Raw genomic sequence first — 16,743 nt, 5'->3', positions numbered from 1 at the left:
CATTTACAAAGTATGCGCCAAAGCGCTGCACAAAACCGCACGAGAGCACAAATGCCAGCAGTTGGTTGTGTTCTTGTGCCAAGCTTCAACTTTGACTTTTGCCAACTGCTGAAGGTGGAAACTGCCACTGGACTATCGAATCGAACCGAACCGAACCGAACCGCCCCTTTTCAACTCACCACCCATGCCGTGGCCTTGCAGTGATTAATTTCTATTATTATGACACTGATTAGGTCCACTTACAGGCTCATTACAGTCATGAGCACATAATGCACAGCCAGGACACGTGACGGTGATTTAGGGGGGGCGCGAAATGGCCACGACGGCATGGGCATGGGTGGCGGCAAATGGCGAATGGCGAATTGCGGAAGGGGGGTTGCTTTGGACTGTGCTGGTTGCTCCCCGGGCGCCAGTCGGCAGACATTTATCAAGACATTGACCGCCGCATGCAGAGACTACCGGTCGACCGACGACCGGAGACCGTTTGTCTTGCACTTGACCAGGGGCTCACCAACGGGGGGCTGCTCCCCTGAATGAAAGCCCTGAACATGAACACCAGTTGGCCCATAAATTAGTGCCACAAGCCCCCCACACTGGCCTGCACAAATTTGAGGCTTCTCCCATCGCAGCTGAGGTGTTGCAATACACTATTATAAATTAAAGGTAAGAGAATACCTATTTAAAAAGATTTTATTTAAATTTTCTGTAGAACGCCGGGCAGTGATTTATAACTTTACATTTTCCATGACATTTGAAATCACTTAGAATATAATAAGGACTATTGCAGACCCAAGTTAACTACTATATGTTAAATAAAACAATTCAAATGTTTAACGGCTATACAAATTTGGTGATATTTCCCAAACATAAAGGTAAAATATTTATTTAAAATGTTATACAGCGATTTTCTGTGCTCTAACATAAATAATAAAGCTCCGAATATTTTTGGATGAGATTCTAGATAATCAAACTTTACATAAATATCGATATTTTTTTATTTTATTATTTATTAAAGTAGACAAAAATATATTTCACAAAATTTTTCAATAACCAAAAACTAATTTTTTGTTACCATTTAAGCAACTGTCACAATAGTGATATTTTTCATCGATACTAATTCTTTATAGTAAAATATATTTAATTCAATTGCAATATATTTATGTGTACTCTTCTCCAATATATTGCTCTGAAAAATTTGAATATTCTATAAGAGCCCATAACCCAAAATAAAACCACTTTGGTTGCACAGTGTAATTGCTTTCAATTATTTAAATAAATAAATTAAGTTGCCATCTCGCATACTAATAGTAATCATTAAAAAAAAAAATAGCTAGGCCTTCGAAAAAAAAAGAGTGTTATGGTTGCTTAACTAGGGAATGTTTTTGTTTTTTTTTTTTTTCTGTTATGTTTAACCGCGATTTGGGCGAACAACCATCACTTGGGCCTTATTCTTGCCCCGATTGTTGCCACGCCGCCGACGTCGCTGATTGTTGTTGATGCTGCCACGCCTCTTGTTGACCCGACGCCTACGGGCGGGCACACGCCTCCTATTGATATTGTTGTTATTATTCTGACCGGGACGCACTCGACTGTTAACCGCCTGGCCAACGATCTGCGGCAAAACACTGGCGATCGGTGATGAGCCATAGATCACCTGGTTGATGGCCGCGTTCGTGGCGGATGAAGATGAGGACGAGGATGACGACGATGAGGTGCCCGAGTTGCCCAGATTCACATAGATGGCCCCATTGGCGGTGGTTGTAACCAGACCCGAACCAGTTGTTCCCGTCGTTGAGCCCGTGACCGTTCCAGTTCCACTTGTCAACGATGTCCCCGTTCCAATGGCCGTCGTGGGACGCAGTTGCTCCAGCATGTCCTGCTTATTGGTTATGTACTGGTTGAGGGCCGAATTGAGACCCGTGTTGGAGGTGCTGCTGGTGCTGCCACTGGTCAGGCCGGAGGCCAGGAACCGCAGCTGGCCATTCTCGTTGCCATCCTTGACGTAAATGCCGGCCAAACGGGTGGCGGGATCCTTGGCCACCACCACCTCCTTGTCCACATTTTGGGCAACCATCGCCGAGGGCCAACTGCCCAGCAGACAGAGCACTAGAATCGCGTTGATCATTTCTGGACGATGGTCTTGCAGACTGTGTGTGCCCATGTCCAGATCATTGCCACTTTTATAGCCCACCATGAGTTGACGCTTTCTTCGCTCATCGGTTTTTAATGGAACACGGAATGCTGGGTGATTTTAGAAAGCCTTTCTTTATTTCGCACTTTGTGGCCCCAGGCGCCACAAGCAATGGCCAGTGCCAATAGCCTGGGGTTCGAGTGGCAAGAGCGTGTCAAGAAGTGCCCGCACTTGTAGGCCATTGTTTGCTTTTAGCCGCGGATCGTGGACCTCAAGTGGTCACAGCAAAATAAGCCAAAACCCATAGCCCGAAAACCCAAAGCCCAAAACCCAAAACCGAAAGGCCCAAGAAAACCGAGAAGTCGCACTTTAATTAAAATTTAAAATCAGCAACAGAAACACGCTGAGATGCAGCATCAGTTGGTGGTTTTTCGGTTTGGGGGCACAGTGGGTTAATGGGGCTTTGACGGAAAATAGGTAAAATCAATCTTCAATTGATAATATCATAAGATCAATTCGAAATTTTGGGTGTTTCATGCTTCTTTGGAAATGTTAAATTATTGTTATATTTCTTCAACCATTATTTAAGCTAATATTTGAAGTTATTATATTTTGTATTTAGTATTTTATTTACCATGCTGTGTATTCAATTTAAAAGCAAAGTGGGAAAAAGTTTGGTGTAAGCATTAATAGTTTAATATTTTAAATAAATTTTAATACTATTAACATATTTTGGTTACTATATCCAGAGTTTAAATAATAATAGAACTGAAAAGCAGGTCCATGCCAAAACAATCTTAATATAAATGAGAATGTTAATGCATGCTTACAAATAAAAGAAGGACGCATGCTCGAAACACTTGCATTATGTGGCAAGTATTTTTACACAATACAAAGTTTAACCCATAAGCCGCTGTGGCACTTTTATGCACCCCCCCTTAACGCTTTTCGCTCTAAATTGCATCTCTTACTTTTTGAGATCAACCGCTGTGAGATTGTGCATTCGGAATGGTTTCCATCACTTTGGCGCCAGTGTGCCGCAGATGGCGCCCCCTATTGGGGCATTCCCAGTCCCATTCCCATTCCCATTCCCCCTCTTAACCCCCTCTTAGCCCCGCTTACTTAACCCCCGCTTGCCAGCCTCATTTCATTCTATTGCCGTTGATGCTGCTCTGCTGCCTTGCTTCTCAATTTTTCGCCTAAGTTGGCCAACCGACAGTTTTGGGGCTGAATGCCTGGCGGGGGCTGTTGAAATAAATTTCACTTACGCCAACGCACACACATACGCACGAACGATGCACTGAAAGCAAAGCACTGATGTTTTATAAAATTATTTTGAAAAAATCAAATTATAATCATCATATCATAAATACAGGACAATACAATTAAATGTTGTTCTTACAAACTAAGAAAAAAAAAACAATCTTATAATAATATTATAAAATTATTATTATACATATACAAAAAGTTGAAAAATAGGATCATCAAAGAGAAAAATTTTGTTAATGAAATGTTTTATATTTTTTTTTTTTAATCATATTTTTGTGGTATTTTTTTGTACAATTAAAACGCAAGAATGTACGTAAAGAATTATATATTAAGTAATTTTTTTCCGTGCAACGCTCACATGCAGAGGCACTCCCATGGAGAGACATATACGAATGTCGCTCACTGTTCGCGGTTCGTCGTTTACTTGGCAATGCAATTACAGGCGCTAACCGCGCGTGAAAACAGCAACAGCGGCTATAACAACAACGGCTGAAGGAAAAACTATCCACACCGAAATGGGTATTGTTCTCTTTCAATCGTCTTCAAAAAGTACAAATTTTGGCTAAATTGAGAAAATATATATATGTTGCTAACTAAAAAAAAACCAGGAAAAGAATACTTTTGAAGTGATTTTAAAGCAATTAATTAAAGCCCAGCTTCATGTCCTTAAGTAGCCTTAAAAAAATATGGCATAAATGCGGGTCTTTATTTAAATTTTCAGTTACCAATTTCATAGATTGCTAAAAAAAAATTTTAAAATGTCATAAAATGTTAATAATGCCAAAAGTTTTCATTGCCAAATTCTTCTAAGTTTGAAGTACTCAAGAGCTCACTGCATCTTAAATTTTATTGCATTATGTACTGCTTTTCAATAAATTTTCAAAATTTCTTAAACTTCTATATTTTTCTAGAGATTTTGAATGACTTTTGGCAAGAGTATGTGTGATAGACTTTGGCTGCTTCTTGGCCGTCCTCTTGATTCACTTTATCCGCCACCACCCCCCTGATTTTGCCAACCCACCCACCCACTGCTTCACCTTCCATTTCCCATTTTCCTGCCACTGAGCGGCTTAAAGCGACGCAATGACAATTAACAACAGGCGACAAAACGACAACGAAAGAAGGTGAGGCCAGAGAGCTGGGTGGCTGGGAAAATTCAAGGGGGGAATGGGGAGGGGAGGAAAATTCTGGGGGGGGTATATGTTGGGAAAAACTCAGTCGGTCTGCGTGGCTACAGAATGCCATATCAATGACAGCGCCAGAAGCCTGAGAAGAAAAATAAAGAGACAACTTCACGCCAGGATTCTTTGCCAGATATGCCACCCACTCAAGTCACCCACCCACTCAAGCCACCCACCTGCCTCACACACTTACGCATATTAACAGGCTTGAATTTTTCAGTTTTTCACAGCAGTCTTTTCCAACGCCACCCCTTCCATTTTCATTTTCACGTGCAATTGAAGTGCAAAATGCGTTTGGCAATAGAATTGCCAGCTAAAGTTTTTCCCAAAAACCCAAAAACCACCGCCCAACCCCCACTAATACCACTTTTCCACCGACTTCTCCACCACAATACAAAACTCAGTTCCGTTTTTCCATCTACTCAATTTTTATTTGCTCCAGTTCGGTTTGGTTTTTGAAGGGAAATTTTTGTAAGTGAAATTTCAATGACATTTTAATGGAAATCGCAAATGAATGAAGAAGTGGAAGCGGGGGGAAGAGGAAGAGGAAAAAGGTGTACTTAGTGGCTTGGAAAACTACCAAAAGAAGGTGGGCAATACAGAGTTGCATAATTGATGCCAAACTCTGGGATATCTTGGTTATACACAGAAAATGACACTTAAGAAGCCAAATGCAGTGTCATTAAATTTTAAATTTATATACATTTATACTGCATTTAATATCAAACTTTATCTGTTGGTATTTCTAAACGAAAATAAAACTTTATCTCTTGACGGAAACTAAATTCTTTATTAAACAATATTCAATATATTCGTTGATGCAAGACATTAAAGACATATATTTTAACATTTATGATTTATTTATATTTATTGGTCTAATTGTTTAATTGAATTTAAGAACCTTTACATTGAAAAACTTTGAACAGCCTACCAAATATTTGCTTTAAATTATTGTTTGAAAAAATCGTATTTAAAGAAGTTTCCATCATAGAGTCCCTGCTAAAAACGTGAATGGAGTTTTAAAAAAAGACTTTCATTCAGATCCAATTTTGTGGAATTTCTCGACGACCCCATCGCCGCTTTTTCCCCCTTTTTTTGTAAAATTACAGCCAGGGCAGCAGACAAAGGAAACAAAGGGAAGAAGATCGAGTCAGACATGCGAACTGAGTCCCTTCGATCGGGGAATAGAGATCCACATGGCATTACGTATTCGACTTTGCCCTCGGGCCTGGCGTCAGCTGTCTTTTCCACCGATATTCAGTGTTGAGCCTGCAGTATGCAGTCTGCAATCCAGCGTCTGCAGTTTGCGATGTGCTATGTGCTATGTGCTATGTGCTATGTGCTATATATGCTATTTAATGCTGAGTTGTCTCGTCGGCAACCGAAATAGATAGAGTCAGAATCGGAATCAGATTCAGAGTCACAAGAATTTCCAGCCTATGTCAACGTCGCCTGCGATGGGGAGAGACGTTCTGGCATTCTGTTTACGAAAATAGAACTATGAATGTCCCTCAATCTTTTAAACGGGACTTTGAAGCGGTGTGCAGTGGGAAAAAATCCTCAGAGACTTATATAAATATATTAAAATATAAATAAATGTTATAATATAATATTTATACATTTTAAAAACTTAGCAAGTATTTTAAGCAAGCCACTAAAATGTTTGTTTTGCTTTTACTCAAATGATTTTTACAACAAAAGAATACATGCTAATCTTTTTTATTTTATAAATATATAATTATTTATTATCTATTTATTTTTGTCCTATATAACGTATTAGCAAAATAAAAATATAAATATATTATTATTTCAAAAATAATATTAACACTGCATTTAACTTAACACATATACATACAATGTATAAATAAGAAATCTTGATTTTTTCCGAAAGCAAAATATTCATATATGTAAAATAAAATAATAATTTATATTTTTCATTGAAACATTATTGTTATTTATATACATACAAATACATACAACTACTCAGTACAGTAGAAAAATAATAGTACAAATTCTGAAAATGGTCTCTAGCTTTATCAGTTACATTAGGGGTACAGAAATTTCTCTCAGTGCACACTCTCCCACTGCTTTCTCCCTGCTTCTCCCGAGATTTTCGCATTAAACATGTCAAACGCTCGTCTCGTCGACTGCAATTAATAAAGGTGCTACATGGATGCGACTGGGGATGGAATAGGATGGAATGGTGTGGACTACTACTGGATCAGGCGACTGAGTTGTCTGCCCCGAGTCTTAAAATAGATCCCCACGAAGCTCCCGTATTTCCCGGACTTTCGACTATCGCGGCCTGGCGTGTTAATTTGTCGCTCGCCCGGGGGTTTTGTTTTAAGTGGGTAGAAACCAGGGGATCCGTAATACCCCCGGCTATGTGGCATTACGCCCCCTACACAATATGCCACGTTATTTATTTGCCGCGTCTGTTTGTCATTTTGGGTATTCGGTATTTGGTATTCGGTATTGGGCATTCGGTTTTTCCAAGGGGTGGGAACAAAACAAAGCGAAATGGGGAAGTTGGACACCTTTTTTTTTATGACCCAGCGCGGGGCAACATTTTTCAATGTTCCTTGTTTTCTGTATGCGACGATTATTGATCTTTAGCCAGAAGTTTGTTACATTTCCGTGTCTATTTTGGGGCACCCGGGGAATACACAATTGAAACACTTCCGTTAATGCATTGATATCACGTGCGAGGCCATGTTGACAATCTGATTTCGAGATCCTCGACAGGGGATTCCATTATTCGGGGTGGGCCTGGGGCTTTCTTTTGAAGATCGGGGCAAGAGTTGGAGGAAGTTGGGATGGCAGTTTTTTTTTTTTTTTTTTTTTTTTTTTGGGGGGCGGAGTGACAGCGCGGATGCTGTGGGGGATTTTTAAGCACTCGGAAGAGTACCTTGCGCAGAAAGAAGAGTGAAACTTGGGGTGGGATTTTTTTTTCGAAAAATAATGGCCTAGAAAATAAATTACTGTCTTATCTGTCATACATAAAAAGTCTAATTTAGTAGGTTTCAAGCTCTCAAAATTAACTATTATATATATTATATATATATTAAATTATTAAAATTTTAAAATAGTTGTAATATTTTTATATTTAAAGTAACTAAAACCGCAATGGATGAAAATCAAAGCGAAAAATATTTAAATTGAGTTCAAAATATAATATATGGACCTCCACGTTTATTCTATGTCAAATGGCTTTGGCATTTATATATTGAAACTATTAATAAACTATATAATAATACCCTTAAAAAATGAAACCAGAAAATTTCAACATTTGTAAAGTAATAATCTAACGCCAAATATCATAAATAGAAATAAAAAATATTTAATTTATATCTGTTTTCTTGCATTAATAAACTGGCTAATATTTATATCATTAATTACGAACTTATTCATGATATTCACTTATTTTTTGTTAAATATGACTTTACTAAACACAAAAATGAATGGAATTTTATGATATCTTATATTTAATGCAGTATAAAGAGGCTCCATATACTTGAATAAATTTCAACAAAATTGCTTGAAATTTATTAAGTGTTTTTAACAAGGAAATATTATCGCTTAAGATTAGAATGTGCGACAACATCCATCATTTGTTTGTAAAAGGCCCGAGATAACTGAAGGATCCTGTTGAGAGCCCAGCCATTTGGCTGTTCACCCGCAACTTTCGTCGCCGGTCATTAGCGACATCCTTCCAATCTCAAGGGGATGGGGAATCTCTGACCTGTGACCTGGGACCCTCGACCAAATCTCTGCTGGAACACTCCAACTAAGTTCGGAATGCCAACGCAGTTTGAGACCCGAGTCCACACCCACTCGAGAGGATTTTGAGGACTTTGAGGACTTGAGGATATGGAGATTGGTGATGGGAGATGAGAGATGGGAGATTGGAGATCGGGGATGACAGCTGCAGGCAGGCCCGATTGCAATTAGGAGCGGGCCTAAGTATTTCCAGATGACCGCCATAAATTATGGAGAGTGCCGGGGCGTAACCCAAACATCCAAAACATGGAAATCAAATTTCAATGGGCCGTATATGCACATTGCATATATATATATTTCCGTTGACCACTTGAAAGTATCGGATTGCGGGCTGCAGGCGCCTGTGGGCGAGTCCTTTGAGTCCTTTAGGTCCTTGGGGCACATCAATGTCCAGAGATGGCCTGCAATTGCACTTAAAAAACACCAAAAAAAAAACCAAGAGTCTCTTGGATTGCCAGCCCAGGATAATGACAGCCTTTGTAATGCGATATGCAACTTCTTCTCCACGTTCTTGTTAGCGTTTTTCCTTTGAATTTGCGCCGCAAACTTTTGTTTATTTGTTTTGTCAACATTTTTGAATCTTTTTTTTCTTTTTAGAAGTCGTCTTGAGTTTCGGTTGAAGTTTCGGATTCGTTTTGGAATTTTTTGGAAAATCAGGAAATGCAACTCAATCAAGATGAGATCCGTCGACTTGTGTGGCTTTGCTCACACGCATTTTTCACGCTAAGCGATCGGCTCTTTATTGGCCTCAAAAATCAAAAAAAAAAAAACACCCGCTGGGCCCCCCGAAAAACGGGCCCTCCATTTGTCATGCTCTCCGGGTTATTTTATACCCATTTTCATTTTCATTCTAGTTGCGTAATAAATTAGTTTTAACCAAAAAAAACTACCGTGCTTCTGTGATACACAGCTGTGTTCCAAAAAATGCTCCTAAACAAATGATTTGAATATTCAAATTGCTTCTACAACAAAAAAACAAAAAAAACCATAAAAGTTTGTATGATTTTTCTTTTTTTTACAATAAAATAATATTCATATATATTCAAAACTTTACGAATTTAATGTTTTAAATAACCATAATTAAGGGCTAGCTTAGAAAATCATTTTAAAGTAAGTTTGAATAATTCAACTTAAGTATCCAATTATTCAAATGTAAAAATTTTGAATGAGTTTTCTAATGGTGTACTTCTTAAAACACAAAACTTTTATTACATTTTTAAAATAAACTTTTGACACAACCCTTTTTATAACTTATAATGCATTCTTTACTTGCACCTTTAAAGATTTTTTCTATTTTGTAAAATATTAAAAATGGTTTGAAATTTCCTGCAAATTTATTCTGTAAACGCCACTATAAATTTGAACATGACTGTTGATGCCCAAAAAGTGCGGAGTTTTCCCGTGTACTCACTCTGCATGTGGCGCTTTTCATTGGATTTTCATTAATTTGAGCCGTGTAGTTTTTCCTTCCCGCTGATTTTTTTGTTGTTGCCGTCGTTGTTGTTTTAGTTTTTGTAATTGCTGTTATAGTTGCTGCTGCTGTTGTTTTTGTAGAATTTGTGGTTGTTGTTGTTGAAGAGCGCGTAATTGATTTGTGGTTCATGCATCCTAAGCAAACAAATTGGATTTGCAGCGGTTGAGTGGTGAGTCTCGGTGTTTTTGGGGGAAAATTCGGAAAGCAAATCAGGCAAAATTGTGGCGAATCCCTCCCGCTAGGAATGTTTTTAAATCGCCGGGACACTATGGCAAAAATGTGTTGAACATTTTAAGTAAAGGATAATATTTTAACAGCGGAAATTGCCCGAAAAATTCAATACAAGTATTTTGTTTTACACAACTGGGTGAAATAAATTAAACAAATATTAATTATTAGTCGAGCCTAGAAATAATAAAGACATACATATGTATAACATAAAATTCAATGACTGACCGTCCTTCATTATTTCTATATTGGTTGATATATAATATAATATTAACATTTATTTCATTAAGACCCAGTTGAGTATAGTCAAACACTTGTATTAAATATTTCGAGCAATTGCCGTTGTAAAATACTACTCTTTACTTACTTATTTTAAATTTGATTTTTGTAATTTATATTTAATACGAGAAACTCTCGTTTATTTCGTATATTGTTTACTTAAAAATTGTTTTTTTTTTTTTTAATTAAAAAACCTTAACATGCGACTGAAATCGTGAGCTTATAGTTGTGATAAAGAAAACTAGCCTGTGTTTAAAGCCCAACTTAATTTCGATAAGGAATCGCTCTGGACATAAAAGTCCCTCAACAAATTATAATCAAATTATCGTTAATTCCAGCCCCCCGCCGACGGTGAACAATCCATTATAAGGGTCCTTCCGGCGGACCCTCCACTATAGCCTAAGCCCCCGTCCCAGCCCCTTCCCTCCTCTCCAATAAACCACGATTCCAATCCGTTTCATCAATCATCCGCCCAATCAAATTCGCCGACTCATTCGAGTGACTTTGGTGTTGCTTTTGACACATTTCTCGAGCGCCAAATCGATCATTATCAGCAAATGCCGTCGACGCAAACGCCCCACAAAAAAACAACACACACACAAAATATAAATCTATACCTAACTAAAAACAAAAAATCTATAGTTGGAAGCTTAAATACCCTTTTACAAGAAACTACTTTATGACAGTCCTAAACCGTATAATACATTTAAAGATATTGAAAATTAAATATACATATATAAAATACTTTACTTAGACAAATATTTAGTTTATTTTAAACTTGATCTTGTAGTTTAATAACTCCTAACAATTCGTTTTTTACCTATTTTAATTATATACTTTTTGTATTTATATTCCAATAAATAGATTGTAAAATATGTTGATATTTTCTTAAGTTATTTAAATTAACTAATTAATGTCTAAACTTAATTTTAAAAACTTAACTTTGCTCATATATTCGTAAGACTTGGTTAAAGGGCATAAAGGCCCCACAAAATTATAGAAAAAAGAGAGAACGATCTGTGGAAAGTAGTGGGCAGCTCATTTAGAGCCCTGATTTGGTCATTTGGCGTCCGCTTCGCTCGTCTTTTTATTCGCCCTGTGTGCAAATTAAGTTTTATTAATTTAATTTTTTAACGAGCCGCGATCCAAGCCGCGATTTATGGCCCCCGACTTGTATATTGAGACATATATTCAGTATGGTCTTTCTGCCTATTTATTTCTAATTTCGTTGCGAGAAGGCATCGTAATGATCGCTGATGAGGTGTTTATGAGCATGGCCAGGCATTCGGGTATTTGGCATTAGTCACGCTTATTGTTTTTCGGCCGTAACGGGGGCGTTCCTTGGTTTTTTGGTTTTTTGGGGGTCTCCGATCTCGGATCGGCATTGCCTTTTGTCTTTGTGGTTCATTTTCCACGTCCAAACTGGGGCAATCATTAGACACAGGGAAATCGCTCGAAAATCGATCCGCCCGATGAAACCGAAAACGTGAGAAATTGATTTCGTTATGCTGGCAGTGAGTGAATCGCCGGAAGCCCATCTTTTAGGTGTGGCTCATAATCACATGCGGGCTTCTTTTCGGTTATATGAGCTTTTAAGTGACGGTCAGTTATGAATGAACAGTCGATAGTTGGGTTACCATTATTATAATAATCAGAAAACCTAATGGAATCGTTAGGTTTTATGCAACAGGTAGAATAGAATGTAGCAAAGATAGTACAAATTAGTTTTTGAAAAACAAATTGTGTCAATAAAAAGGTCTGTTTATTTTTTATTTACTAACTAAATAAAATTAAACAAAAACACATCCCTTAACGAGATTAAAAATTAATAATTATTGGTTCAATACAGGGTTTTCAATCGTGTACACAAAATCGAGAATCAGAGCTTCGATTATAAGTTTTGCATACATTAAAATGATATATAAATAACATAGTTTTTAAAAGTTTTGTAGGTTCTTAAAAAATAAGATATTGACATAAGATGTAGAAGGTATATTCTTGGATAGTTGTAGAACCGATACAAATTATTTTGGAATAAACCGATTTTATGAACCAATAATTGAGGGACCATTTCGAGCCCTTAAGTTAAACTATTCTTGGCAGTCTGTGAGCCTCATTAAAGTTGTAATACATTTTTAGTTGGCCTGTGTGAACTGCTTAAGAGTTTGGGATTTGTTTCGATATTATTTGAGAGCCCTCGTCCATCAGCGAAAGTGGCCCCCGATGGAAGCCGGTGAATTTCTCGCACCCATTTATGCGAATGGCTCTAATGGAAGCCCACGTGTGGAAATGCGCTAATCGGGCCACTGAATACGGCCATCCATCTATTTGGCCTGGCCAAACATTACTCCCCCAACCCCCTAAATACTGGCCACTTAGCGGATCTCGAACTACTATATATATAGTATACAGGACGGCCAAAAGTGCAGTGCGGAAATCAAACAATGCCATTAGGCTAATAATTGCCGCTCGTTATTGTTGTAATTGCCGGCATGGAGGCATAGGCATGGAGGCTCTCGCTCGCCAGCCAGACTAAACGTATTAATTAAGCTATTTATCTAAACTAATGCGAGCATTTAGTGGCCAAGACAAGAAGCAAATTGCACTCATTAGTCCAGTAGTCTGATACTCTGATAGTCCGGTAGTCCACACTCCAGTCTTCGATGAGCCGGCCAATCGGTTTTTCTTCCCAGAGATAATTGGCCCGGATAAGTAGCAAGTGGATCCAATCCAAGGATTGGAGGAATGTTTTTCGGGCCAATTCGAGATATCGTCACTCGCCGGCGGAGCGATCAGCTATATCATCATTAAAGCCGCTTTCAGGTCGGCAAAATGGTACAGGCAACACGCTAGCGTACACTCCGCAAAAAGTTCCCTACAAAATTAAAAAAATAAAATTAAAATGGAAAGCGCTTTTGATGCTGTTGAATAGTTTTGTTTTACCATCAACGTAATTTTATTTGTGCGGAGTAATAAATAATGAAAAATAATAAATATATGAAAAAGAAATTAAATTTATATTATTTGAAGTAAAGTATAAATGGTTAAAAGTTGCAATAGTAACTTGTAACTTGTTTTTAAAAATAAAATAATGACATATTGTCTGCAATTGCTTTACACAATTAAATATATTCTATATTACCATGTATTTTTTTCTCTCGGTGCAGCTTATCGTCTGCCGCATCATTAGCTTGATTATGATTATCAATGAGCACATCGCCAACGCCGTCGCCGTGCCACATTAAATAACACAAGAACTTGTCTTTGTCTTAAAACTGGAACTGGAGCTCAGGGCTCTTTCTTTGGCTTTTAACTTGGCTTTTGTCTTTGTCTTTGGCTTTGGCTTTGGACTTGGACTTGCCCAACTGACCGCTGAACTTCTTTCACAAATTAATCGTTAGCCATGAGAAGGAGTCCATCGGTCGTTCTGTGAAGTTGGTATCAGATATTGGTTTAAACTGCTCTCCTAGAAACAAAAATATAAAAATTGTACAATTTTTCAAAAGGTTTTTTTCAAAAATTGGACAAAATTATACTATTTAGTGCCATTTGACTGGAAATTTCAAGACGATTTCTAGTTGTTAGCAATAGGACTTTTATAAAAATCAGCAAAATCAATTTTTAACAAATTATTAACAAAATTGTATAAAGTTGTTTCATTTTATTTAATATTTTTATGATATTATATTGAAAAGCCAAAAGACTGCTTTTATTTCCCATACTTGAGGGTTCTTAAATAAAGAGTCAAAAACCTTATTTAATATTTTATAAGTCTTTTGTGGACTTTAAGCTAAAATCGGTAGTGCATACCTGAATTACAGGGTATAGATCTTTAATCTCCGCCGTATTTTCGTTTTTGGGGTTTTTCGACTCGTTCCCCGACGATTTCAAAGATCTGGGGTCTCCGATTCGAGATCTGGTGTGGCCGATAAAAGCGGTGGGCTTCCCAGGCGGCGTGACAAATTGCTGGGAGTCGGGGTCCAGATTGGTTTCTGGGTTTCACCAGCTCTAATCATTGTGATTAGCATAATGAGCTTGTGCTGGGGTTGGGGTGGGGATATATATATATATATATATATATATATATATATATATTTGATTCTGTCAGCTGTTGCCGGTTTCTGATTTCTTTAATGGAGCCCAAAGCCCGAGGACAGAATGGTGGGACCCCAACTCCTGCACTTACACGTAATCATAATCGTAATAAAAGGCCACATATGGTTGCCAGGTAGCGCGATGGGATAGGTAAAAACAGCAATGGTATTGGAAGGGGGGGAAATTACGCTTTAGCTGGAGCTGGAGGTGGAGGTGGCCACATGTGCCATCTACACAACATCTACACACAGGAGCACACACTCTAAGCGAGTGAAATGTGCTCATATTTTAACATTCCCCAACCCCCAAAAACAAAGCAGAAAAAAAGAAAAACGAACCATCAAAAAGGCAACAACATCATCATAAGCAGCATCCCCCACACACGTGCAGAAAAATGTTCCATTCATTTGAATTTAATGTATTGCTAAGATATAAACTGATATAAAGCTTAAAAGTCTAATTTTTAAAATCATATTTATTTTTAACAAAAACTCATGCTTTTAAATGTGTAAGAAAATTGTCATATTTAATTGAAAATATATTATTTTAAGTTCTTCTCTACAAATACCACAATTACAGTAAACTAATAGTTATAAATGGAGGTATACAAATTTTATGCAACTCACATTCTTAATTTTATTTGCAAATAAAATGCTTATCTTTAATTATATCAAATATTTTCAAAAGAAAAGTCATGTGAACTATAAATCTACTACAAATAATAAATATACAATTTATGACTCAAATTCAAATGGAAAAATAAATAACTTGTATTAAACTTACAGTTCAATTTAAACCAATCAAGTAAATATCAAATTAAATTCATCATTCTTAAATGAGTATAACTGGTATCGAAATGTTTTTTCAGCTTAGGAAAATGTTAAAGAAATATTGTTTTGCGTGCAGAATGCTCAGCTCATTCACCCCAAAAAAAAAACAGGAGCTCCCCCGGCAACAATAAAAAGCCACAGAAACTGTCACCGGGCACAATGTTTGACAGATGGACTTGCTAGCTGAAGCCGAGCTCATCTAATTTCTGGTATTTGTTCTCGCTGCCGCTGACGGGGAATCCCCGACCCCCAAAAATCAACGAATCCACCATCTCACCGCATATTCCATTTCCGAAATCAGATTTGAATGCGCTCCTTGCGGATGGAGATCCTGCTCATCGCGTGTATCCTGCAAACCGCAATATGAATGAAGTTTTAATAGATGTCTACGGTGACACATTAAAGACCAGCCAAGCAAAAAACACGATGGGGACGGGGGTTTTTTTTATTTTGGGGGGGAGGGCAAATGACAATGGAAAAGAATAATGAATCGCAAGATGCAAAGATACAGAGATACAAAGATACAAAGACATACGGGAAGCGGGAAATATGAAAATACCCACGGATACTACACGGAATCACTCATATTTTACGACCCACACGCATCTGGCACTTTAATGGGGATTGGTTGCAGGCTTAAAAGATCATAAACTGGAATACCGGAATACTGGCAGTACGCAAAGTTCATAGTTCGTGGAATTATGGGGGGTCAGAAATTGAATTTTAATTGGCACGGCTTAAGACTTACTGCATTTTATTATAATTTCATGTTCAAAGGAAATGTGTGGGGCAAATAAGAGAAAAGTATTTTTAGAATTGTGTATAACGCAACATAGCAAAATACAAGTATGTCTTTTCTTCTAGCTTAGAAAGTCAACAAGCAATGAAATATTAAATTAAAACTTTGTATTTTCAGCTAGCTTAGAAAGTTTGAAGAAATAAATATTTTAGACATAATAATTTATGCAAAAAAAATGCAAATTAATTAAAAATGTAATTTCACAAAGAAAGTGATCGACTTAGTAACTATATAATCCCGATTACAGCTAAAAAAAAAAAGACAAAAGTGCCTAAACAAATATATATTTATTTTGAAATGTAAACACATTAAGCACTTACCACTGCTATTATTTTAACCGCATCTGTAAGCTCCCTCGAATTGCCTTTTTTTGAGGGGGTAGCGGGGTCGGTACTATAAAGTAATAACGGGAAATATTCCATATCGAAAAAGAATTGTTGTAGCGCCTTTTATCGCTGGCAAACTTTCGAAAGTTAGTCACTTACCTTCGTGTGCCTTTCTTATTTTTTTTTACCTTCTGGACCCCCACAACCTTTCACGATATTTTCCATAAACATAAAAGTTCCCTGCTTCCTTCCGCAAAACAGATGGGCGGCGAAAAGGGGGGACTGGAAAATTCGGCAGGGGTGTTGCCACAAAGCCCGGCATATTGTATTTATATTTTGTGATTTTAATGC

At 37.4% G+C, this 16,743-nt stretch overlaps 1 protein-coding gene across 1 annotated transcript; it reads right to left on the bottom strand.

Annotated features, from left to right (window-relative positions):
* Nucleotides 1–1,350: 1,350 nt before the first annotated feature.
* LOC108136192 (putative uncharacterized protein DDB_G0277255) lies at nt 1,351–2,161 on the bottom strand. Its single transcript, XM_017257191.2, has one exon. The coding sequence runs from the start codon at nt 2,159–2,161 to the stop codon at nt 1,409–1,411; it is 753 nt and encodes a 250-aa protein (XP_017112680.2). The 3' UTR covers nt 1,351–1,408.
* Nucleotides 2,162–16,743: the final 14,582 nt, after the last annotated feature.

Source organism: Drosophila elegans, unplaced genomic scaffold (assembly GCF_018152505.1).
Source record: "Drosophila elegans isolate 14027-0461.03 unplaced genomic scaffold, ASM1815250v1 contig_149, whole genome shotgun sequence".
NCBI classification, from domain to species: Eukaryota; Metazoa; Arthropoda; class Insecta; order Diptera; family Drosophilidae; genus Drosophila; species Drosophila elegans.
This window is presented reverse-complemented; position numbering and strand designations above follow the sequence as displayed.

What these genes read in the sequence shown, in the direction of transcription:
- LOC108136192 (XM_017257191.2), bottom strand. Translation starts at nt 2,161, where the DNA reads ATGGGCACACACAGTCTGCAAGACCATCGTCCAGAAATGATCAACGCG.